At 45.6% G+C, this 25,522-nt stretch overlaps 1 protein-coding gene across 1 annotated transcript; it reads left to right on the top strand.

Moving 5' to 3' along the window:
* The first annotated feature begins 436 nt into the window (after nt 1–436).
* Nucleotides 437–2,209, top strand: LOC142559682 (uncharacterized). The gene is made up of 2 exons (XM_075671248.1): nt 437–884; nt 1,118–2,209. The coding sequence occupies exons 1-2, from the start codon at nt 559–561 to the stop codon at nt 1,695–1,697; spliced, it is 906 nt and encodes a 301-aa protein (XP_075527363.1). The 5' UTR covers nt 437–558; the 3' UTR covers nt 1,698–2,209.
* Nucleotides 2,210–25,522: the final 23,313 nt, after the last annotated feature.

The following is a 25,522-nucleotide window of genomic DNA, read 5'->3' as shown; positions in this document are numbered from 1 at the left end:
TGTCATTATCGCCGCGCGCTGTCACACGGCGAAAACGAATGTCATTTGAAAATGATGACAATGACGATAGTAAAAAAAAAGAGGCAAACATAGCGTTATACGTAATGTTGTTCAGTGATTATTTTCTAATATGCTAAAATACGTCGGAATGGATATCCCTCCATTTCACACCGTACTTGGGATCACTAACTCGTCGACACTGGCAACTAAAGGTCGAGTCAAGCCAAGCCCAAGATCAGGTAAACAACATGGCGGAAAGCACGACGGGCGCTACCGCTACCTCTGCTGAAGAGGCAAGAGAAAGGCAATTGCGTGTTATCGCTGCTCTGATGTGCATGCGGGCCAAACATCGTAGCGAAGAAAGGCAGCTTACGCTGGAGTTGGAAGCACAGGAAGCCATTTCCAGAGAGTGCTTTTCAGCGCAACGAGAGGTGGTTCGAGGAAACACTACCGCACTTGGGCGAAGCGCACTTCAAACAGTCGTTCCGCGTGACACCTTCCACGTTCCGCTACCTTGTGGACTCATTGCGGGGCGAACTGGAACGCCAGGACACAAATATGCGTCTGGCTGTGACCGTGGACAAACGAGTCGCCATCGGATTGTACCGTCTGCGCTCGACAGCAGAAGATGCTACCATCGCACATCTGTTTGGCGTCGGGCGTTCTACAGTAAACGTCGCTTATCGCGAATTCTTTGCGGCGGTCATTAAGGTGCTGGAGCATCGCTGGCTTCGTATGGTCCGTCGCGAAGAAATGCAAGAACATATAAAACGGTTCTACGCTTTGAGCGGATTTCCACAAGCCATCGGCGCCTTGGATGGCTGCCATATTGCTATATCACCACCAACGGAGCACGCCGCTGACTACTACAACTACAAAGGGTGGTAAGCTTTCTTCATATATTTCGTCCACCTTTGTGCACGGTAAAAAGCACTACATACCTGTTTCAAAGCCAACTATTTGCTGTTTTGAACAGCCTTGCTACTATGTATTCACCAGTACCTGTGATAAATAACAAATACCTTTCTGAGCAAACTGTGACACTCATTTCTGCATTTAAGGTGGCTATGAAGATTGCTTATGAAGGCTTATTTTTTTTCTTTTTCCTTTTATGCAGGCACAGCATCATACTGTTGGCACTGGTAGATCATCAGTACCTGTTCAGATACATCAATGTAGGGAGCCCCGGCAGGTGCCATGATGCCTATGTTTATGGCCGCTCCGAGCTCCACAACTTGGTGGAAAGCGACTTTTTCAAGTCGCCTGCATCACGAATTGAGGGCACAAGAGTGGGTCCTCTAATACTTTGTGACCAGGCGTTCCCTTTGACTCCGAACCTCTGCAAGCCATTTGCAAATGCTGTTGCAGGATCTCGGGAAGCAGTTTTTAATTACCACTTGTCAAAAACAAGGAGGATAGTTGAAAATGCTTTTGGAAGACTGAAAGCCCGTTTCAGATATACTTCAAAGAGGATGGAGTGCAAGATCAGGACGGCGAAACAAGCCATCCGAGCTGCTTGCGTTCTCCACAACATTTGTGAAATGCTGAAAGACCCGATCGAACAACAATGGGAGCAAGAGCTGCAGAACTTCAACCAGCACTACCCTCAGCCTATGCACAGCACTGAAGCTGTCAGTGGTGAAGGTAGAGAAGTCAGGGCCGCGCTGGCAAATTATTTTTGCAAGCTGGCCCAATAAAATGCACACTGCAGTTATGGTGTTGCAACAGGCGTTCCGTTTGATGATGAACAGTACTTGTTGGAACAGAAGGGACCAAGTGGACTAGAAAATGTCATTGTTTTACATGTTGTGACAACACCTAACCCACCGTCTGTGTCTAGGTCTGCAATGCTGGATCTACCATTAACAGTTCACTTGTCCCCAGAATCCCACAGTGCATTGGATCTAAAATTTTTTGTAGCAACTAAAAACATTGTATTGTGCTTTATGTTAGCAAATGTCAGCATCAAATGTTTTTATTTTTCGAGTGTTTTGCATGTCAAGAGACCATCCAGAGAGAAGTGTAGTTTTTAACTTCCGGTTGTCACTATTCTGCGGTCTGCTTGCTTGTTTGTTATGGTGCACCACTGACTCTACAGGCTGTATCAATGTTCATTGGAACTGAAAGTTGCACTTGAGCATAAAAGTTTGTCAGATGGGGAAGATACAGCAGCAATCAGTGTGCGAAGAGTTAACATGCATAAGACGGGTAGTTGAGATCTGTTTTTGTGTGAATATCACCTGGTATTCACATTAGCAACGCACCAGATCTCAACTACACGTTTTATGCTCATTAACTTTTTGCACACTAATTTCTGCTGCATCTTCACACGTGCACTTCATACATATTATGTGATTAGCAACTAGGGAAGTTAAACATCAGTACATCTTGCTTCCAACAGTTGTTAGTAATTGGCCATTTGAAGCTATGTACAAGCCAGTTGCTCAACATGCATGTGCAGTCATTACAAGTTTCTTGCAAAAGAATAACAGAAGAAAGTGGAACGGCTCGGAAGGCATTTATTTTTTGCTGAGGTCTGCTAAGATCGAAATAAGTCTTTCTTCTCGCTCGGCAGCCTTCTCGTGCAGCACAATAACACGTTCGCGATAAGAGTTTTCTTTTTCTTTAGATCTCTCGTACGCCAGTCTCATTTTCTTTTGCTCTTCAATCATTTGTGCCAGTAGAGATTCCTTCTGAGGTCTTCTTCCCACTGGCGTTTTCCTGCCAATGCCAGGCACATTGGCAGGAAAGGCAGTAGAATTGGCAGGTGGCACATCCGTTTCTGCTACTGGCGCATCCATTTCTGCTATTGGCACAACGGCGTCATCACTGCGCTGTGATGCCTCTGGCGATGGTGGATGGCTGGCGATGTCATCCAGCACATCCTCAGAGTCGCAGTGTGTGCCATGCACCATGTCATGAACGAGCTGAAACACACCAAAACATTAACATGAGAAAAACATTGTACTGAAAATGTCCACAAGCAAAAATTGGGTATGGCATTTACCTCTTCATCAGTTGCGCTGCTGCAGCCAATTTCGTCTGTTAATGATTTATCATTAACGGGAAGTGCTCCGAGGAATCCATGCAGTTCCCAAAAATACTTCCATGCAATTGCACCTTGGCCGGTACAGCGTTTCTTGCACAGGTCTCTGCAGTAAAAAAAAAGCGTCATTGTAGAAAATTCCTACGAAATGTTTTCCACATCACTTGGTTTTACTTTACTCCAGAGAAAATAAATGCCCTGGCTCCAGTTGTGTTGAAAATGTATGTCAATCACTTGGTGACTGGTCATTTCAATGCAACTAGTTAATGAAGACTGGTTCACAGATGTTTGTGTGTTGCGTGGTTTTGTGTGATTTTGAAACTGCACTGATTTTGCTATTGTGAGGACCAGACACTGGCTAGCCCAACACCGATGTTTAAAGGACAAAACAAGATGCTATAGTTGTTACTACCATATCGGCTGCATGTTAACGCTTAGATTGTTTATTTCTCGATTTTCAATGCTTATTGCATACAATTACGTATAGCTTTATCTCGATGCATGTCAAGCAGTTCGCATAACTTCATCTAGTATTTTCCACATTTTCTCTTGGCTCCTTTTACCACTTCACTAATCTGCGAAGCAGCGTCTAGGCGCGTTCGGTAACTGCGACAGAAGCGGTGCGTCTGCGGAGCGGTGTGGCCGCTTGGAAGGTCGTTAGCGAAGCGCGTCTCTCACATTTGCTACAGCGTGCAGGCGTGTAATGCTGGGTCACACGTTAGGTTTTCCGGTTTCCGCGCCAATTTTTGCGACAGAAAAATGACACTCAAATTTCGGCGGCAACAATTAAACGTTAACTAGGTGCCGAAATGTGAACAGTCTTCAACGTCAGGCGGCAAGCATGCAACCGCACCAGCCGCGAATGCAACGTGGTATTCAAATCGATGTGCGACTGAAATAAAGGAGCACAAAACTGCTGTCCATCGCGTTGTTGACACGATGCTTACCTGTATTTGTTGCCCAAGTTTTCTATTTTCGACTTTATTGCCTTGAGAGGCTTGTCGACGCCTTCAGCGCGCAGCCCCTCTTGAATGGCGGCGTACACTTTAGCATTTCTCTTCGTGCGCCGCAGGTCTCCCAAGTGGTCCTGCCACATTCTTATGAGTGTGCGAGTCTCCGGTTCAGACCACTGTGCGCGACTCCGACCGTCTGTATCGCCGTCTTGCGCCGTTGGCATGGCAAAACACACAATAAACGCGCACGGGTATAACCAAGAGGCCGCGGCTGGTGCGAACGAACACGACTGCCACAGCCAAAGCCAAAGACGGCCGCCTAGTGACTGGATTGAGAGTATATTTCTTAAACGTCATGAAAGTAAAAGCTTATAGAATAAAACTGACAGTACAACAGCTATTTTTTGTTAGACAATTAAAAAATGAGTACTGTCTGTGAAGCTGATGAAAAAACAAACATTGTTTGAGAAGCTGATTGGTAGGCTTCTGGTGTTGAGGGTACACATTCCGTTCCAAAACGAACGCAAATGAGTTTGGCGAACTCATTCGATTGAAAATGTCATTTTCAACGAATGTCATTACATTTTCCCGTGTGACAGTAAACAAATGACATTCCGAGCGAATGTCATTCGTTGTAAATGACATTAGATCTGCCGTGTGACAGGGGTATAACTCTCCCTGCATTCTGTTCTTATTGAATGCTCTGCCAGTGCGCTTCGCCTTGAGTTGCCGATCCTCGCAGAACCTTCGGGCGCACCCCAGTGCCGCTTAAGCCCCACGGGCTTTCTTCGCCTGCCGCCAAAATCAATAGCCTATATCAAACTGTTGTCTTCCCCGCCAGTCCCTGATGGCGAGTACCTCGTCACTCCTCTGCCCGACATTCCAATACAGTATGACGTTACCGTGCCTCACAGTATCCTTAATATTACAGTGAACCGCACTTTCATGCCCAGCTTTAACTTTGGATTGGCAAAGCAAATTTTACCGCAATGTATTTGCCTTGCCAACGTTGACTGCCTCGGCGCCCATCACGTGGCAGCGTTATCAACTGATGCTTCTAGCGAGCTTAGCAGGCCCATCGTGCCAGCCTCGGCCGCCGATCCCAAGATACAGAAAATGGTTGCGACGGACCTGTCTTCTGCGCAGGCTGAAGACCTTTACCAAGTGTTATCGTCCTACAGAGATATTTTCGACTTCGAAGATCGCCTTTTAGGCCAGACGCTCGCGGTCAAGCATCAAATTCTTACTGGCGATCCTACACCTATTTAGCCACGACCGTATTGAGTTTCTGCGTCGGAACGTCAAGTAATTCAAAGTGAAGTGAACAAAATGCTAGATAGAACCATCATTGAGCCTTCTTCGATTCCCTGGGCGTCACCTGCGGTGTTGGTTAAGAAGAAGGATGGCACGTGGAGCTTCTGTGTAGACTACAGTCATCTGCACAACATTACTAAGAAGGACGTCTACCCGCTCCCACGTATAGACGAGGCCCTTGACTGCCTCCATGGTTCAAGCTATTTCTCTTCTATTGATCTTCGTTCTAGATACTGGCAGATTGCCGTTGACGATATGGACAGATAAAAAAACACGTTCATCATACCTGATGGCCTATATTAATTTAAAGTAATGCCGTTTGGATTATGCAACAGCCCTGATACCTTTGAGCCTATGATGGAGTCCTTGCTCCTAGGTTTCAAATGGTCCCCATGTCTCTGGTACCTCGACGACGTCATCGTCGTCTCGCCCACGTTCGACACTCACCTTCAGCGTTTAACAGCTATACCTGATGTATTTCGAAAGGTGAAGATGCAACTTAACTCGTCCGAATGTCGTTTCGGCTACCGCCAAATTACTATTCTGGGCCACCTCATTGACGCTTCCGGAGTACAGCCGATTCCGACAAAACTCGCGCTGTCCGGTTCCGAAGACAGACGCAGACGTTCGAAGTTTTGTAGGGCTATGCTCGTACTTTCGTCGTTTTGTTAAAGATTTTGCCGCAATTGCTAGACCCCTCACTAATCTTTTGAAGAAATGCGTACAATTCTCGTGGGGTGCTTGAGAAGACGCCGCTTTCTCTCGTCTCGTCACTCTTCTCTCCTCACCACCCATTCTCGCCCACTTCGAAACTGCTGCCCCTACAGAATTGCGTACAGATGCCAGCGGTCATGGCGTAGGTGCCGACTTAGCCCAGCGTCGGCGTGGCCAGGATCGCGTTATTGCTTATGCGAGCCGCCTCCTCGTACCTTTCGAGCGCAACTATTCCATGACGGAACTAGAATGCCTTGCTGTTGCCTGGGCGGATACGAAGTTGCGTCCTCACCTCGACGGTCGCCCTTTTTCTGTAGTCACAGACCATTATGCTCTCTCCTGGCTCTCATCAATAAAAGATCCTACAGGCCGGCTTGGTCGATGGGCTTTGAGGCTACAGGAATTCTAATATTCCATGGTGTACAAATCTGGCCACCTACACCAAGACGCTGACAGCTTGTCGCATTACCCTGTTGACAACTCTGACTCCTGAAATATTACCAGTGCTGCTTGCGTATCCTCTGCATCACAGCTGTGTCATATCGCCGACGAGCAACGTCGTGACGCCTACATCTGAGCACTCATCGACCGTTTTTTTTATTTATTTACAGTACCCTCAGAGTAAATATACATATTAGAGGGGAGAGGCAACATAAGGGAGGTAAAAATGATGTACAGAAAAGGCACAGTATAAGTGACAATGATAAATCGTGCTCGCTCACCGACATCATAGTAAAAAAATTATAGTGGTAGTTCTCCATAGAAATCTCTTGATACACTTTTCAATAAAACAAGTTGGGAACGGTAGGTCAATACATACATAGTTAAGTTGCAAATATAGTATTTATACAATGAAAAGACATGACATATTGAACCCTAGTTTCATGATTTAAATGTAGTTAACTAAAGCGTTTCTAAATTGAACAGGATTACTTATACTAACAATGGATGCTGGCAGACAATTCCATTCGCTGCATGTGTTGAGTAAGAATGATTGCGAATTTGTTAGTGTGTTAGAGCGAGATACATGTGCCTTATGCGTATGATCTCTATGTGAGGAGATTAATGGTGCTGGATTAATCCATGTTGACCGAAGCGCTGCGTTCTGGTAGTAGATCTTATGAAATAAACATAGGCGTGATTGTTTCCCGTGGGTTAACAGCGAAGGTAGGTTGTGCAGCCTTCATTTGTGTTACGCCTGCCATACGATGGTAATTAGCAAGTATAAACCGAGCGGAGCGATACAGGACACTTTCAAGGCACTTAATTGAGATGGTACGACGTGGATCCCATACTGATGATGCATATTCCATGTGTGGACGGACATATGTCGTGTATAAAAAATGTTTCAGTGATAATGGTGCGAGCGAAGAGTTTCTGCGAAGATATCCAAGTGTGCGATAAGCTTTGCTTGTTATAAAGTCGATGTGGTACTTCCAGGATAAGTTATAGGTTATATGGACGCGCAGATGTTTGTAGTTTCTTACGCTCTCTAAAGGAATGTTATGAAGTAAATAGGCAGGACAAGCTTTGTTACTACGGGATATTCGCATCAATTTACATTTATTTACGTTACGCAGCATGCACCATTTTATAGTCCAGGTATGCAGTGTGTTTAAATCGTCCTGAAGAGGTGAAATATTAGCGTCATTAGTAATTTTACGATATATTGCACAGTCATCTGCAAAAAGACAAATTTTAGACGAAACGTTATCAGGTATATCGTTAACGTAGATGAAAAACAACAGCGGTCCAGCACAGACCCCTGTGGAATGCCAGATTTGACGGGTTTTAGAGTTGAATTAACTTCATTGGCACTTACAAATTGCATGCGGTGTGTTAGAAATGCTTGTATCCAATTAATGGCATTAGTATGAATGTTTAGTGCTCTGAGTTTACATAGCAGTAATGTGTGGTGTACTTTGTCAAAAGCGTTAGCAAAATCAAGAAATATACAGTCCGTAAGAAAGCCTGCGTCCAAGTTGGAATGCAAGTCGTTAGTAACGCGAAGAAGCTGGGTATAGAAGGAGAATGTTTTACGAAAACCATGTTGGCTAGATGTAAAGAAGTTGTTAGATTCAAGATGATTGATTACCTGAGAATAAATTACGTGCTCCATTATCTTAGAGGGGACTGAAGTCAAACTAATGGGCCGTTCAAACTAAAAGGCAATGTGCCGTTCTGAAGCGACTGAGAAAAAAGTAATTGGAAAATTATTGAACAATACTCACTAGTACTTTGTAAAAATATATTGTTGATTCCAGCAACACCAGATGATGATATTAATCCTAATTTATTTATAATCAATTTAATACCGTTACTATTAAATGCTATGGGATCCATGTGGGGGTATTTTTAGGTCGTATTTCGGGAGGAGTAGCATGCGAAGACGGCGAAAAGGCCTGTACGAACGTGTCATTTAGCACGTCAGCGCATGCGTGGTCGGCTATTGCTTTCCCAGTTAGTGAAGTTAGAGTAACCTTTCTGGTGCTATCTCCTTTCATAGAGCTCCAGAATGCCTTACTGTTAGTTTTCAGTAGCTTGGGAAGGGTAACATTGTAGTAGGAAAATTTCGCAGACCGTAAATTTCAAATGTACGTGGTGGCAGCGGATTTGTAAGAGAATCATTGTTCAGGATTAAGAGACCGTTTAGCGATAATAAGTAGGCGTTTCTTTTTATTACTTAGTCTGCTAAGGTGTCTGTTATACCATGGTGCGTTACTATTTAAATATATACGTCGGACCGGAATATAACGATTTATTAGGTCAGATACTTTTTCTTTAAAGAGGCGCCAATTTGTCTCGACAGAACGATCAAGATGGCAGAGTAGAAACGTGTCATGAAAGGAGGCAAGTTCGTTGTATATTGCCGATAAGTTAGCCTTTTTATAATCTTTTATTTTCTTAAATCGTTTACGTTTCAGTGGTAGTGATATCGTGATTGTAAAATGTAAGGTACTGCGGTCGCTAAGGCCAGGTAAATGCGTTATCGGGGATATGTTATCAGCTGATTATGTCAGCACGAGATCAAGTAATGATGACGTAGTGCCTGTTACACGTGTTGGAATAACGACCGTTTGTAATAAGGGAAAGTCAGAACAAATAGCGATAAGCTGATTAGACTCACTGTTTGATGGGTTAGAGAAGGGACATGCGCTCGACCAATTTATGTTAGGAAAGTTAAAGTCAACCTTAGGAATTATCTTTGCTCCGGGTAATCTTACTGTTAATTGATTTAGACAGCCATGCAGGTGGTCACAAAACGAACTATTCGAGGGCGGCCGGTAGCAGGCGCCTAAGATAATTTTTTTAATTAATGGTTAAACAGCGCTAGACAGATTCTATTTCAGTGATTATTGGTACATTAAAGCACTCAACGTCGTTACTAACAGCAAGCAATACTCCGCCCCCTATTCTATCAGTACAGTCATTCGGATACACAACGTATCTTTTACGGCAATGAAACAATTCTTCGTTTGTTTTGAACACTCTCCGGCCGATACTGCTCTACGCTTCTTCGTCCTCCGCGACGGTACTCAGTACCGTCGTAAACTTCACCCAGACGGCTTTGAGTTCCTACTTGTAATACCTAAACACCTCCACTCAACCGTTCTAGAAGAGCTTCACGACGCACAAACGGCAGGACACCTCGCCGTATCTCGAACCTATGACTGTGTACGTCGCCGTTTTTTCTGGCAGGGCCTTGCCCGTTCCGTACGACGTTACGTCGCCGCTTGTGAACATTGCCAACTACTCAAGAAGCCTTCCCAGCTCCCCGGTGGTTACCTGCAGCCGGTCAACATCCCTGCTGAGCACTTCCATCGTGTCGGCCTAGAGCTTCTCGAGCCATTTCCGGAATCTATATCAGGAAACAAGTGGGTTGCAGTCGCGGCGGACTACGTGACCCGCTACACCGTAGCCCGCGCTCTTCCGACCAGTTGCGCAACTGACGTTGCGGACTTCCTCCTGCATGATATCATTTTGATACACGGTGCTCCACGTCAATTGCTAACAAGCTTCGGCCGTACGTTCTTGGCCAAAGTCATTTTCGACATCATGCGTGCCTGCTCAATACAGCATAAATTTACCATCTCCGACCACTCTCAAACAAACAGCCTCACTAAGCGTTTGAACCGCACCCGTACAGACATGCTATCGAAATACGTTTCAGACGACCACCTTGACTGGGACCTGGCTCTACCTTACATTACCTTTGCGTACAACTCTTTACGTCTCGAAACTGTTGGCTTTTCGTCGTTTTACCTCTTGTATGGCCGAGAACCGACGCTACCACTGGACACTGTGCTTCCATTCACCACAACTTCAACTAGCGCTTATGCCCGTGATGCTATCGTCCATGCTCACCATGCTCGCCAACTTGCGCACGCTCGTCTGCAAGTCTCTCAAGACTCTCAAGACAAACAGAAGTGACGCTATGACCTCCGTCGCCGTGATGTTCATTTTGTGCCCGGCACCCTCGTGTTGCTTTGGTCACCATCGCGTAAGGTTGGCCTTTGTGAAAAACTTGTTTATGTTACACAGGCCCATATCGCGTGCTCCGCCAAGTGATCGGTGTCACCTATGAAATCGTTCTAGCCACGCCCACTACGTCCTCCGCTGTGACAACCAGTGACATCGTCCACGTCTCCCGACTCAAACCCTACAACGCTTCACGAGCCTTGGATATTTAACAGCACCGTGAAGGCACTTTTGCCGCCGGGGGTGGGGGGAGTAGTATTACGACATCATCGAGCGATGCTCAAGGGACAAGCCGCTGCGAGAACGACGACGAAGTGGGTCTGCGCCCTTGGCGCGAGCGAGTGTTGGCCTGGTGGTCTGGCTCCAGTGTAAATAGCCTGTAAATAGCCTCTTTCGCCTTTGTCTGTCCGCACGTAATAATATATTGTGCAATTAACTCTGCAGGATCACATGAATAACTGTTTGCCAAATGTTTACACAGCCAAAGCTGTTCCTTAGGTCATACAGCAAATTAGTTGTGAAGTTAGCAGTGCTATGGAATGTTTTATGAGGAACATAATGACAATATAAGTACCTCTCGAATAACAAATTCCAAAAGCATAATGGTGCGTCATTCTTATTCTGCACTAGTGATTGGAGGGAAACATGTTAAGTCAGGATGGTTTTAAGTGGATGCAGGTCTAGCAGTTGTGATCAAGCTGCTGAGTGAAGGAAATTGTTGAGAGGTAATGAGAGCATGGAATGACCTTAAGCGTTCAACGTGGCGACAAGAAGAGAGAGCGGAAAGCTGAATATTTCGAAGGTGGGCGCCATTACTTTTCAAACCATTGCAAGAGAGCTGTGCTTGCAACCTACGACAGAAAATGTGAGCTTAACTATGACATCTTGCACATTAACACAAAAGATTCAATGACCACGAAGTTACGCATTTGCTTGCCGAATTGCGGCATACATGACAGTGGCTGCGGTAAAAAAGGTGATACATGATGCATTTACATGTATGTATATATTTACAGGCTGTGTGAACTTACAATTAAATTTTACTTCCTAAATGCCCTACTATTTTACTTTTATCGCAAAAATGGAAAGTTCGATAGGTAATGTTTTCCTTCACACATGTAGAAGTCCCCTGGGGAATGGTTAAACAACGGCGGACAAACAAACAGGTGTTTATTATGCTCTTATTATGCTCGTTCTATCCAGATGTCCCGCTTCCACGTGGTTGGCAAATATGAAGCATTCGAAAAGAAGTGGTTTCAGAATATGTTAGTGTAATCACTAGTGAACGCATACCATTCCTATACTTTGTAGAAATGCATGAAACAATGTGGTTATGATGAATTGAAAATTGTGGTTCTAGCTTTCATAAAATTAGTTTCAAGTGATGCGCTTAAACTTGTATCTAACACTGGTGCTTCACAATGCTTGATTTATTAAGGTTATAATAAACTAAACCTTATGTGAAAACCCGCTAAGAATTCCGCAAATTTGAAGCGCAGAAATTTCTGATGTTCACTAAACACAAACACTGCGCTTACAATAGCTTCGAAAATGTGTAACTCCGAAATCCCAACACATGTTCGCTAAGTAAATCTCTCATTTTCGCAGTGGTGGGACATAGGAGCTTATTTTAGAGTGAGGACAATGCTGCTCATGTCAAGCCCAGTACCATTTTTGAGATAAATGCATATAAATATCCCGCATGCACAATAATTTCTTAACAAATGAAAAGCAACTTGCCAAACCAGCGAAAGTGGGTGGAATGATATTCTTTCAGCGCCGGCCTAAATTATTTATTTGCATCATGACTTACAAACTACAGGCGATGGAGCAATCAGATTTTGACCATTCACGTAAATACGTGTAAGCCATAACAATGCCTGGAAGACAAATAATACTTCTGAATTGGTGCCGAAACAGAATAAGGCACTGTTGAGCAATACCTCATAGTGCTTTTAACTCGAAAACCGAGCAGTGTGCCCATGAAAACTTTAAACTTGGAACAACTGACATTCGGAAATGACATGCATTACTTCGGATGATTAGATAATTACATTCGCCTTTAACTTAACGCACTGGTAAATGCTGAGATATTGACACATCATGGTAGGGTACACGAACTGTAACAACTTTAGATATTTTGCTTTACACATAAAGCTCGATATCCATAGCTGGATCGCTGTGGTCCTGAGATATTACCACTTACCTCAATTTTCAATTAAGAAAAAAATCATATTACTTCAGCCCCATCAGAGACGTCTGTTTATTATGAAGCAAGGATATCTTTAAACAGTCCCACACTGAAGAAGACAAATAAAACCCAAAATTCCACAATCACAATAAATTGTCGTGCAAACCTGTTACATGTTCTATCGCAGATGCAGGTAAATCACAAATATAATGAAAAAACACTAAATGAAACTGCACCTAAGTGGCTCCGTCTATTTGCTGGAATGAAATGCTGCACTTGGCAGAAAACAAATCGTACATCACCGCATATTTCAGGCACACACCACATAGCACATATTCACGCTGCAGAGACCTGTGTTTTTTTTTCTGATGAATATTCGCCTGACACAAGATAACCACAGAATTTACGGACGACAGGAAAGCAACCCACGCACATTCAACGCACGAACACGAAAGCGCCACACGAGCGATGATCTCACGTATATTTGTCGATTTCCGACTGAAACAGTTACAACGTGCACGAAAATATCGCACACTGCACAAGTGTATCTCCGACACCATGTCAACAATTCCTCAGGCTACAGTTGAGGTTGACGCCAGCAGCAATTTGTTTAAGGCGAAGTGATGGCGCAAGTAGCGAAGGCAGGAGCGCTTAACGTGGTGGCGGGACTTCAGTACAGCTGACCGAATTCCAACAAATCCTTCAAATCACGCCCCAGGGTTGCCAGATGGCCCCTACAACAGTAGCCAAGTGATCTCAAACTCTAGCCCACAAATAGCCAGGCTCAAATTTTTCCTGAGCGAAGAGCACGCAAAAACATGTGGAGAACATTTGATGACGTTCGGCAGGTGTCTAAATCTCCCCATGTATTTCGGCCTCCAATATTCGTCGCATGCAGCCAGCACAACGCTGGCCGCAAGATTTGCCGAAACAATTCTAGTGAGAGCTGCCATTCAGACGTGAATTTGGACACCACCTTTTGTTACAATGAACCGGATTCCTTTTCCGATTTACTCGTGACGTTACTGGTATTTGCGTAGCTACATTCTGAGGTAGCTTTAGTTCACGGCTCTCTTTACCCAATTCATTTTTCTATATGAGTCACCCAAATATTTCTATTTCCAAGCTGGAGGATCAGCATTGGCTGGTTATAATTCAGACCTCAAGAGACAGCACAAACTCAAGGCATTAAAATAGGGATGCCTTTCGTAAGCTTGATTTGCAAAATAAGCTTGTTATTACTCTCCTGCTCTTTCTCTTTTTCTCTGAATTTACTGGAAAGCAGCCCGACCCAGGCAGCAAATGCTGCCACTTGGAGGCACACTGAACTGTAGAGAAAACTTCAAACCTACTCGCATTTTTTCCGTGTGAATAAGCAGCAGTAGAGAGTGCCATTTGCCTTTGAGTGGGAACAACCACAACGACCAGCCGGACCATAACAGAAAAGGCGCATTAACGTTTACAGTTTTAATTTCCACCAGCATTACGGCGCTGGCAATAGTCAAGGTGGTATTAGTGGCGAAAATAGTTGAACTGCGCAATGTTTAAACAGGGATTCGTTGGCAAGATTCATGCGATATGAAATCATGTACATAAGTTCCTGTAAATGCAGGCATGGCTACGTGTCGCCGAATTTCGGAGAGGGCTGTGCACTTTACTATCAGTGCGATTCGAAAAAATTTAAGAAACCCATTTCTACTAGTCAATACACTCAATAAACTTCATGGGTGGCGCACGGCTGTCATGAAGTTAATTACGAAGCAAACTTTTTTCTAACATATTCAAGCCCTATAATCAGAATAGGAAGTCAGTGGAATACTACACATTCCTTTACAAACTGGCAAGGGCTATATGCCCTACCACCGCTGTTGTGAGCAAAATAATTACATATGAACCTAATGCTTCCACAACTACCTATAATGTAAATTGAAGGAAATTTTTTCCTCATGTCAGCTGGAAAATAAGCGTGAGGAAAGTACAAAGTAGCCACTATTATGATGAATAAAGAGAAGTTACAATGATCACAGAGCACTCGCATATAAAAAGTAAGCCATAATCCCAATTAGTCGTACAACAATAGTATAAGGTTAAAAATTAAAAGATAAGAAATCCGTCGAGTAATCATCCACGTTGGAAAGGCAATCACTCACCGACCTTCGGGAATGTGGCAGAACGGTGTAACTGTAGCTGTCGAGTACTTGTTCTGCGTTGGCTACTATACAGCAAACTATCATGTGAAATTATTGCATTATTATATGTTATAATTGAATTGTCGCCTTCATTGTCATCGAGCACCGTTCTTGGTATATTTACACAGGCTATGTATTATTAAGCAACGTTCAACAAGTACAAATAGCAACAAAAAAGACATTCCGTTGAGTCCCAGTTGGTACTTAAGACATTGAGAGTTTACGCAAATGGACCAGGTATTAAATGCAGCCCCACTTGACCTAATTTCCACCATCACATAGACTATATGTAACTGTAGTCTTGGAACGGCGACAGTAACTGTTCATCTGGCTGAAAATTTTTTGCAGCCGTCCCGACTTTCTGCCAGACCAAACATAACGGGCAGGAGACCTTGCATTATTGTATTCGACATACGGTTTCTTAAAGGTGTCTTAGTCAACTAAACCTGGCAGAACTCACGTGCGACGGCTGCATTCGACAGAGGCAGCACAAGTAGGTACAAAGCAAGCTGAGACAGTAGGGATAACACTTGATTTCCGGCACTGTTTCTTGCTTTTTTGATGCTAACTCACTACTTGCTGATGCTTGGTGATGCAAAAGCAGAATATTTTGTTCTGCTATAGCAGCACTTTGACAGTCGACAGACGTACATCCTCAGGCTTCCATGAGCACTTACGTAAATACTCGAACCATTGCGTTTATCACTTAAAGCGACTTGCGGATTTCTTCCCTAAGTTTACTGGGTAAATGAATAACGCAGTTATTTGCGGGCAAACCAACCAATAGGCTTTCAGGAACGCTTCATGGACACTCAATAACAACGACTAAAAAGGACGCACCACGACATTAGTTGAGCGGCTGTGCAAGTCCACAAAATACTAGCCGGCACGGACCACTTACCCGACACCTGTCAGCCCCACCGGTTTTCTTATTGTGCCATGTTTGCAACGGCAGCAGATGGCGCCCAAACCAAAGCAAAAAGAAGATAGCTTTGTGCTGGAGTGGCTTATAAACATGGCAGCCATGAATTAACACCATCTTCCCAGCGCCAACATTGCCTAAAAACACAGCCGTCGAGATTGCCTACATACCTTTGCAGCAGCAATGAGCTTTACCTTTTCATAAAATGGCGTTCACGATTTTTCTTGGTGTTGACATGGTGTTGGGGACTGCGAAGACCTTAAGACGAAAATAGCCCAGATATAACCACGTAAGCAACTCGCAATTTTCGAGGCCAATCGACATCAAATATAGCACTATATGGGTATTATTCGCCCAACTTGACAACGCTGATGCCTTCCTATATACGTCATAATCAGAACCCCAAGGCCATGCTTTTCCTTGCTGCATACGGCAGAAGTTAGTCAAAATCAATAATACACCATAGAATTCCTTTCTACGATAAATTATTGAGGAGAACATAGAGGTTCCATGGTTCTTTTTGTCTCGCAACATCCATGTGTAAATTGGTGCCACATGGCACAAAACGTTAGCGCACTTCTTAATACTTCAGTTATCACTGAGGCCACAACAGCCTCACAATATGCAGGTGGCGCTGTTGTGCCAGTTGGATGTGGAGTAAGAGGAGATTGGAAGATTGGTGGAACAAAATATGGAAACAACAGAAACGGATACACATAAAAGCAAAGCTCATAATAGGGGGTCAGAAAATTTCGTTATGGGAATTCATTGTGGCTTCCTTTTATTGCGCAGGTAGGACAATCGGCAGTATACTAGCAAGAGCCTGGTGGCGCCGCCCACAGCTCCGTTCTAAAGGGGACGCCCATACCATCCATCCTTCCATCCGATGTGCGAGCTGCTGCTTCTGTGCTCTTACGATGCGCTTATTTGATCGTGTATTTTGGTGTTTGCAATACCGTAGTGTGACGTAGTTAGCGTGCACACAAGTCCCAGAAGATCCCTTGTGTTTTCCTGGAAACTCCCGGTATGCGTTGCATGACAGGCTAATGTCGACCAACGATTTTTATGCAGTGGAGTGCGTTCCCTTTGTGTCTGGTTGGGATTCAGTGGACGTCGCAAAGAAATAACGCGTATTATTAGCATGCTTCTGCTCGTCCCCTACGCAGAGGCATGCATCCAGGGAGTAACATCGTCAACGGAGCAGAGTCAACTTGTCGACAGCGATTTTTGACCGCGTCGTACTATTCAGAAAGTCAGTAACCATGCTTGCTAACTACACGCGCATTTTAGGAAATATAAAATCCCACCACAACAGCGGAACCTGAGCTATGTTTTCAGAGCGCTCGTTGTCAGAATTTGATTATGCACACTTAAGGCCTCAATGCGAAATTGACAAACGGTGTAAGTGTTTTCTTCCGATCAGAAATATTCCCTTCGGCAATAAATTCGTTCACTATGTGCTCCTGTGCATGAGCTCCTCCTTCTATGTTGACGTTGCGTAATAACGACACATCTGGCGTTTGGTCGATTCTTCCTGCTATAACGTTTTCTCGCTTAGAAATGCGTCGACGTTTTAAATTATCTCTGCTTATGAGGTTCCTGGTTTAGGAGCCCTTTTAGAAAAAAAATATATACAAGCAATCAAAGGTTGCGGCTACTACAGCTCAGTTTTTAAGACAAGATGTGTTGAGACAACTTATACGTAACTAAACTTGACCCGAGAAAGTTGCTTAAGCTAAGTCATAAAAAAATCTGTAAAACATTTCTTGGTTTTGTGCTGCTGCCGCATATCTGTTAAAAGTTTACTGTGATGAAGTGGTCGCTGTTGCAAGCCTTCACTAGTACAAACATTGTTTTCATGACTATTCTTAGATGCACCTTGCATGGGTTTACAACGCGAAACCTTCATAGTACCACTGCTAAAAATTAACACAGAAGTTACTTTGTAGTGGCGAGGCCGGTACCCACAACAGTGTCCACATAACAAAGCCATTACTAATGCTAGGGAACCGTTGCATGACTGCCGTAGTGCAATGTGTAATTTGCATGGCAGGGTCAGGTAGGTATGAAGTGTATGTGTTAGAAAAAGTGCGATATTGGTATCATTGGTGGACCAGTTTATAAAAACTTACTCAACACAGCTTACTAAATAGGCTAAATGTTTATGCAAGTCGCGGTTTATTTGTGTTCGTAGATAATATGCACATATTATCGTTTTCTATAGAAACTAGATCTAACATGTTCTGATGTTGAATATTTTGGTCCTCCGTGAATCGGTTTCCTGCAAGTTCAATTTTTTTGCTTAGTTCATCATCATCATCAGCCTGGTTACGCCTACTGCAGGGCAAAGTCCTCACCCATACTTCTCCAACAACCCCGGTCATGTACTAATTGTGGCCATGTCGTCCCTGCCAACTTAATCTCATCCACCCACCTAACTTTCTGCGGCCCCCTGCTACGCTTCCCTTCCCTTGGAATTCAGTGCGTAACCCTTAATGACCATCCGTTATCTTCCCTCCTCATTACATGTCCTGCCCATGCCCATTTCTTTTTCTTGATTTCAACTAAGATGTCTTTACCTCGCGTTTGTTCCCTCACCCAATCTGCTCGTTTCGTATCCCTTAACGTTACACCCATCACTCTTTTTTCCATAGCTCGTTGCGGCGTCCTCAATTTAAGTAGATCCCCATTCGTAAGCCTCCAGGTATCTGCCCCCTTCGGTGAGTACTGGTAAGACACAGCTATTATACACTTTTCTCTTGAGAGATAATGGCAATCTGCCGTACATGATCTGAGAGTGCCTGCCAAACGCACCCCAGCCCATTCTTACTTTTCTGATTATTTCCGTCCCATGATCCGGGCCCGCAGTCACTACCTGTCTTAAGTAGATATATTCCCTTACCACTTCCAGTGCATCGCTACCTATTGTAAATTGCTGTTTTCTTCCGAGACTGTTAAACATTACTTTAGTTTTCTGCACATTATTTTTAGACCCACTCTTCTGCTTTGCCTCTTCAGGTCAGTGAGCATGCATTGCAATTGGTCTCCTGAGTTACTAAGAAAGGCAATATCATCAGCGAATCGCAAGTTGCTAAGGTACTCTCCATCAACTTTTATCCCCAATTCTTCCCACTCCAGGTCTCTGAATACATCCTGTCAACATGCTGTGAACAGCATTGGAGGGATCGTATATCCCTGCCTGACGCCTTTCTTTATTGGGATTTTGTTGCTTTCTTTGTGGAAGACTACGGTGGCTGTGGAGCCGCTATAGATATCTTCCAGTATTTTTACATATGGCTCATCTACACCTTGATTCCGTAATGCCTCCATGACTGCTGAGGTTTCGACTGAATCAAACGCTTTCTCGTAACCAATGAAAGCTATAAATATAAGGGTTGGTTGTATTCCGCACATTTCTCTATCAGCTGATTGATAGTGTGGATATGGTCTATTGTTGAGTAGCCTTTACGGAATCCTGCCTGGTCCTTTGTTTGACAGAATTCTAAGGTATTCCTGATTTTATTTGCGATTACCTTAGTAAACAGTTCGTAGGCAGACAGTAAGCTGATCGGTCCATAATATTTCAATTCTTTGGCGTCCCCTTTCTTATGGATTAGGATTATGTTAGCCTTCTGCCAAGTTCCGGTACGCTCGAGGTCATGAGGCATTGCGTATACAGGGTGTCCAGTTTCTCTAGAACAAACTGCCCACCATCCTTGAACAAATCTGCTGTTACCGGATCCTCCCCAGCTGCCTTCCCCCTTTGCATATTTCCCAAGGCTTTCTTTACTTCTTCCGCCGTTGCCTGTGGGATTTGGAATTCCTCTAGACTACTCTCTCTTCCAATATCGTCGTGGGTGCCACTGGTACTGTACAAATCTCTATAGAACTCCTCAGCCACTTGAAGTATCTCATCCATATTAGTAATGATATTGCCGGCTTTGTCTCTTAACACATACATCTGCATACATCTGATTCTTTCGAATTCCTAGTTTCTTCTTCACTGCTTTCAGGCTTCCTCGGTTCCTGAGAGCATGTTCAATTGTATCCATATTATACTTCCTTATGTCAGCTGTCTTGCGCTTGTTGATTAACTTCGAAAGTTCTGCCAGTTCTATTCTAGCTGTAGGGTTAGATGCTTTCATACATTGGCGTTTCTTGATCAGATCTTTAGTCTCCTGCGATAGCTTACTTGTGTTCTGTTTAACGGAGTTAACACCAATTCATATTGCACACTCCTTAATGATGTCCATAAGAGTGTCGTTCAGTGCTTCAACACTAAGGTGCTCTTCCTGATTTAGAGCCGAATACCTGTTCTGCAGCTTTGTCCGAAATTCCTCTAGTTTCCCTCTTACCGTTAACTCATTGATTGGCTTCTTATGTACCAGTTTCTTCCTTTCCTTCTTCAAGTGTAGGCTAATTCGAGTTTTTACGATCCTGTGGTCACTGCAGCGCACCTTGCCGAGCACGCCCAAATCTTGTATGATGGCAGGGTTAGCGCGGAGTATAAAGTCTATTTCACTTCAAGTCTCGCCATTCCGGCCCTCACACGTCCACTTTCGGCTCTCCCGCATGCGGAAGAAGGTATTGATTATCCGCACATTATTCTGTTCCGCAAACTCTACTAATAACTCTCCCCTGCTATTGCTAGTGCATATGCCATATTCCCCCACTGCCTTGTCTCCAGCCTGCTTCTTGCCTACCTTGGCATTGAAGGCACCCATGAGTATAGTGTGTTTTGTTTTCATTCTACCCATCGCCGATTCCACGTCTTCATAGAAGCTTTCGACTTCATGGTCATCATGACTGGATGCAGGGGCGTAGAGCTGTACAATATTCAATTTGTACCTCTTATTAAGTTTCACAACAAGGCCTGCCACCCTCTCGTTAATGCTATAGAGTTCCTGTATGTTAGCAGCTATATCCTCATTAATCAGGAGTCCGACTCCTAGTTCTCGTCTCTCCGCTAAGCCCCGGTAGCCCAGGATGTGCCCGCTTTTTAGCACTCTATGTGCTTCTTTTGTACTCCTAACTTCACTGAGCCCTGTTAGATCCCATTTATTACCTTCTAAGTCCTCCAATCGCACTGCTAGACTCGCCTCACTAGATAGCGTTCTAACGTTAAACGTTGCCAGGTTCAGATTCCACTTGCGGCCTGTCCGGAGCCAGGGATTCTTAGCGCCCTCTGTTTGGTCGCAGGTATGACCGCCACCGTGGTAAGTTGCTTCGCAGCTACTGGGGACTGAGGGCCGGGGTTTGATTATTGTGTTCATATAGAAGGTTGTGGCCAAGTACTGCACCAGCGTGGCCAATCCTGCTCTGGTGAGGGAGTGCGTTACTGGTTCTGGTCACCGGGATCAGGCCGCACACCAGGCCTGTTTATGCAATTTTAATCCGGTGGAAAATTGCGCCGCACCGGGATTCGAACCACGGACATCTTGCACGCGAGGTGGGTGTTTTACCTGTACGCCACCGCTGCACCCTTGCTTGGTTCACTGTTTATTTAAAACTTTATAGTTTGGTCGTATTGTTTCAAAACTGTTTTGTATGCTGCATCTTTCATTTCTGTATTTCTTTGTTTATACCACATGGTCGTGAAGCTTTTTCGCGTGTAAGAATTCAAATTGTAGTGGGCCAAATATGTCGCTGGTCTAAGGACACGGAGTGCTTACAATGATAAAACATTGATATTCACAATTATTTATCTGTTCTTCCCAGAATAAGTGCCACGGACAAACACACATTTGATGAGCTTGAACTTCTTGAAATGATGCATGAAGGCTATTATTCACTGTGCTGCAGTTACTACTGTATGGAGTAATACAATATAGTTATTACTATATTGAGTGGTAAGCTTGATTTATTTCGCCCGCACTTTGGGAAGGTATCCCCATTGATGCAAGTAGGCATTGTAGCAGTTGGGAGTCTGTGTCCTGTTATATTATTTGACACTTAAGTCAATCCAGCACATACCACACAATTAGCTGGTAGATAGTTTAGTATATTGATGTTCAGTCATCAAAGAAATACACTTTTTCGCACAGAGTGCTTGTTGTCAACTTACACTTGCTATGGTTTTTTCTAGTTGCAATGTTGGCCATCAAACGAATTATATTTCCAGGGCACGACACAGGACATTCAGCTTGACAGGTGTGTAACACTAGTAGGATTAATGAACGATCAATACATAATTCCACAGCTGTGAGGAATTATTTTATACCTTGAGTCACTTTCCATATGTTCTGTTTCATCTTATATAGTTGGTCATGCTGTGGGCAGTCTTTTATTCATTCTGGTTTCTGCTGCTCAGTTGAGGATATGTTCTACATGTAAGTCGAAATTATAACGCTATCAGTAAGACTTTGATTACTGAGCAGATGAACTGAAAACTTTTAATGTTTTTTAAAAGTATTTTTGACAAAAATACCAATGTGTCTGGAACAAGCATCATATGCACTGCAACTCTTATAGTTTTATGTTGGGTACACCATTATATTGACACGTGTACTTATCTTTATCGTCACGACCACGTGACATCTGGTGGAGGTGCTTTGCGTTCATGTACCGGACGCCCCCACAAAGCCGTGACCCAAGCCCGCACTCGGAAGACACCAACGTCGCCAAGAACCAGCGAGGTAGCGGCAGGCTGCAAGGACTGCCCCCGGAGCACGGACTTTTGCCTGATACGACTAGGAAGATGGCGACCAAGTCCACCCCAATGGCAGCCCCAGCGTCACCCGTCGTGCTGCAGCAGCCCAGGGAGCCTCCGACGTTCCGCGGTTCAACTTTCGAGGACCCGGAAAGCTGGCTTGAGACGTACGAGAGAGTCGCTACCTTTAACAACTGGAACAGCGACGACAAACTGTGATATGTCTTCTTCGCTTTGGAAGACGCGGCCAGGACGTGGTTTGAGAACCGAGAAGCCACCTTAACGACCTGGGAACTTTTCCGAAGCGGCTTCCTGCAGACATTCGCAAGCGTCGTACGCCGAGAAGGAGCCCAAGCGCTATTAGAAACCCGGGTGCAGCTACCTAATGAGACGACCGCGATCTACACGGAAGAAATCAGCCGTCTCTTCCGCCACGCCGACCCTGAAATGCCTGAGGAGAAGAAAGTCCGCCTGCTGATGCGTGGTGTGAAGGAGGAAGTTTTTGCCGGAATGGTACGAAGCCCACCGAAGACCGTCGACGAGTTTCTTCGCGAGGCCACCAGCATCGAGAAGACACTCGAGATGCGAAACCGGCAATTCGACCGCCGCACAAACTCGACAAACTACGCCGAAGTTCAATCACTGGCCACCGACGACCTGCGCGAGACTATCCGAGCGGTCGTGCGGGAGGAGCTACAAAAGCTGTTCCCACCATCACAGCCTCAAGTGGCTTCGATTGCCGACACCGTGCGTGAGGAGCTCCAACAACTTGGAGTAGCCCCTGTATCGCCCCAGCCTGAGCCGCAAGCGATGACCTACGCCGCCGTCGCACGCCGTCAAGGTCCCCCTCCGCGACCGCGCCAGGGCCCTGTCGCGCCGCAGTTCCGTCGTCCGCCGCCGCCAGCGCCAGCACGACCACCCGTCGCCCAGCGCACCTACGCGACGAAGACGGACATTTGGCGCGCTCCTGACCACCGCCCGCTCTGCTACCACTGCGGAGAAGCGGGGCACATCTACCGCCGATGCCCATACCGCGACTTGGGACTGAGAGGGTTCGCCGTCAACGCGCCGCATCCACAGCTTGGAGAGCGCCCACGTGACATCGCCGACTACCTCGCCGCTACTCAGTGGAGCCCTCGACGGCCGTCCCGTTCGCCATCACCAGGCCGCTACCTGTCGCCGCAGCGCCGACCATACACTGGCCCAGTCCGGGGTCGGTCAGCGAGCCCATATCCGGAAAACTAAAAGCAGCAACCGATGGAGGTGCGGTTGCTGTTCGTCGAACTGACGAAGATCCTCCGCCGCCGACGAAGACACCGACGAAACTACCTCGACGACATAACGACACGCCGCCGTCCCGACGAAATCAGGAAGCCAAGACTACACCGACGAAAGAAGACTTGACGTCGCGACGTACCAGCTTCAGTTCAAGACGACGCAGCCGTGATCCGACGCCAAGACCCAACTGCAACGCAAGACAAAGAACCACCGACCTCGACGTGCTTCTAGACGGCCACGCAGTCACTGCCTTAGTCGACACAGGCGCCGATTACTCAGTCATGAGTGGACACATCGCCGTCCAGTTGAAGAAGGTTAAGACTGCATGCGAAGGCCCTCAAATTCGGACCGCTGGAGGACACCTGATTACGCCGACAGGAATGTGCACGGCAAGAATTACCATCCACGACCGGACTTACCCTGTCACCTTCGTTATCCTCCAACAGTGTTCACGAGACGTCATTCTCGGCATGGACTTCCTCAACCAACACGGCGCAGTCAACGACCTGAAGTCGAAGTCAATAACGCTGTCGGAAGATCATGCGATACCGCCGGAGAGCCCTCGTAGTCACCACGCCTTGAGTGTGCTCGAAAATCACGTGAGCATCCCGCCTCGCTCCAGCATTTTTATTTCGGTCGGCACCGAAACACCCGCTGACGTAGAAGGCGTCATCGAAGGCGACCAGCGTCTACTGCTAGACCGTGAAATTTGCGTCGCAAGAGCGATCGCTCGACTGCACGGAGGACACACGAAAGTGTTGCTGACAAACTTCAGCCAGGAGTTCAAGCACATCAACAAGGGCACGACGATCGCATACATCGAGGAAATTCTGGAAAACAGCAATGCGTTTGTCCTCTCTGATTCTGCCGCATCTACCCCGACGACCGTAGTTCCCGAGCCAGACTTCGACATAAATCCAAGTCTCCCCACGATTAAGCAACAACAGCTCAGAAGTCTACTTCGACAATACAAAGAGTGCTTTTCGACGTCACCAAGGATTCCACGAACCCCAGTCGCAAAGCATCGCATAATAACCGAAGAGGGCGCTCGACCTCTCCGCCAGAGGCCATACCGGGTTTCGACGCGAGAACGTGAAGCTATAAGGCACCAAGTCGACGAAATGCTGCGCGACGACATCATCCAGCCGTCCAAAAGCCCGTGGGCATCTCCTGTAGTCTTGGTGAAAAAAAAAGGACGGAACCCTGCGTTTCTGCGTCGATTATCGTCGTCTGAACAAGATCACGAAGAAGGACGTCTACCCCCTCCCACGGATAGACGACGCACTGGATCGGCTCTGCAACGCTAAATACTTCTCGTCAATGGACCTCAAGTCTGGCTATTGGCAAATAGAAGTCGACGAAAGAGATCGCGAAAAGACGGCCTTCGTCACCCCAGACGGCCTCTACGAATTCAAGGTTATGCCATTCGGACTGTGCTCGGCGCCTGCAACGTTCCAGCGCGTAATGGACACAGTTTTAGCAGGATTGAAGTGGCAGACCTGTCTCGTTTACTTGGATGAGGTCGTCGTCTTCGCCGGAAATTTCGACGATCACCTGAGGCGGCTTGCGACAGTACTAGAGGCCATCAAGCCATCAGGGCTCACTCTGAAGCCGGAAAAGTGTCGATTCGCTTACGATGAGCTTTTCTTCCTAAGCCACGTCATCAGCAAATCAGGAGTACGCCCCGACCCACAGAAGACAGCTGCCATCGCAAAATTCCCGCAGCCAACCGACAAGAAGGCAGTGCGCAGATTCCTTGGCATGTGTGCCTACTATAGGCGCTTTGT

This window comes from Dermacentor variabilis, chromosome 10 (genome assembly GCF_050947875.1).
Source record: "Dermacentor variabilis isolate Ectoservices chromosome 10, ASM5094787v1, whole genome shotgun sequence".
In the NCBI taxonomy this organism is placed as follows: Eukaryota; Metazoa; Arthropoda; class Arachnida; order Ixodida; family Ixodidae; genus Dermacentor; species Dermacentor variabilis.
This window is presented reverse-complemented; position numbering and strand designations above follow the sequence as displayed.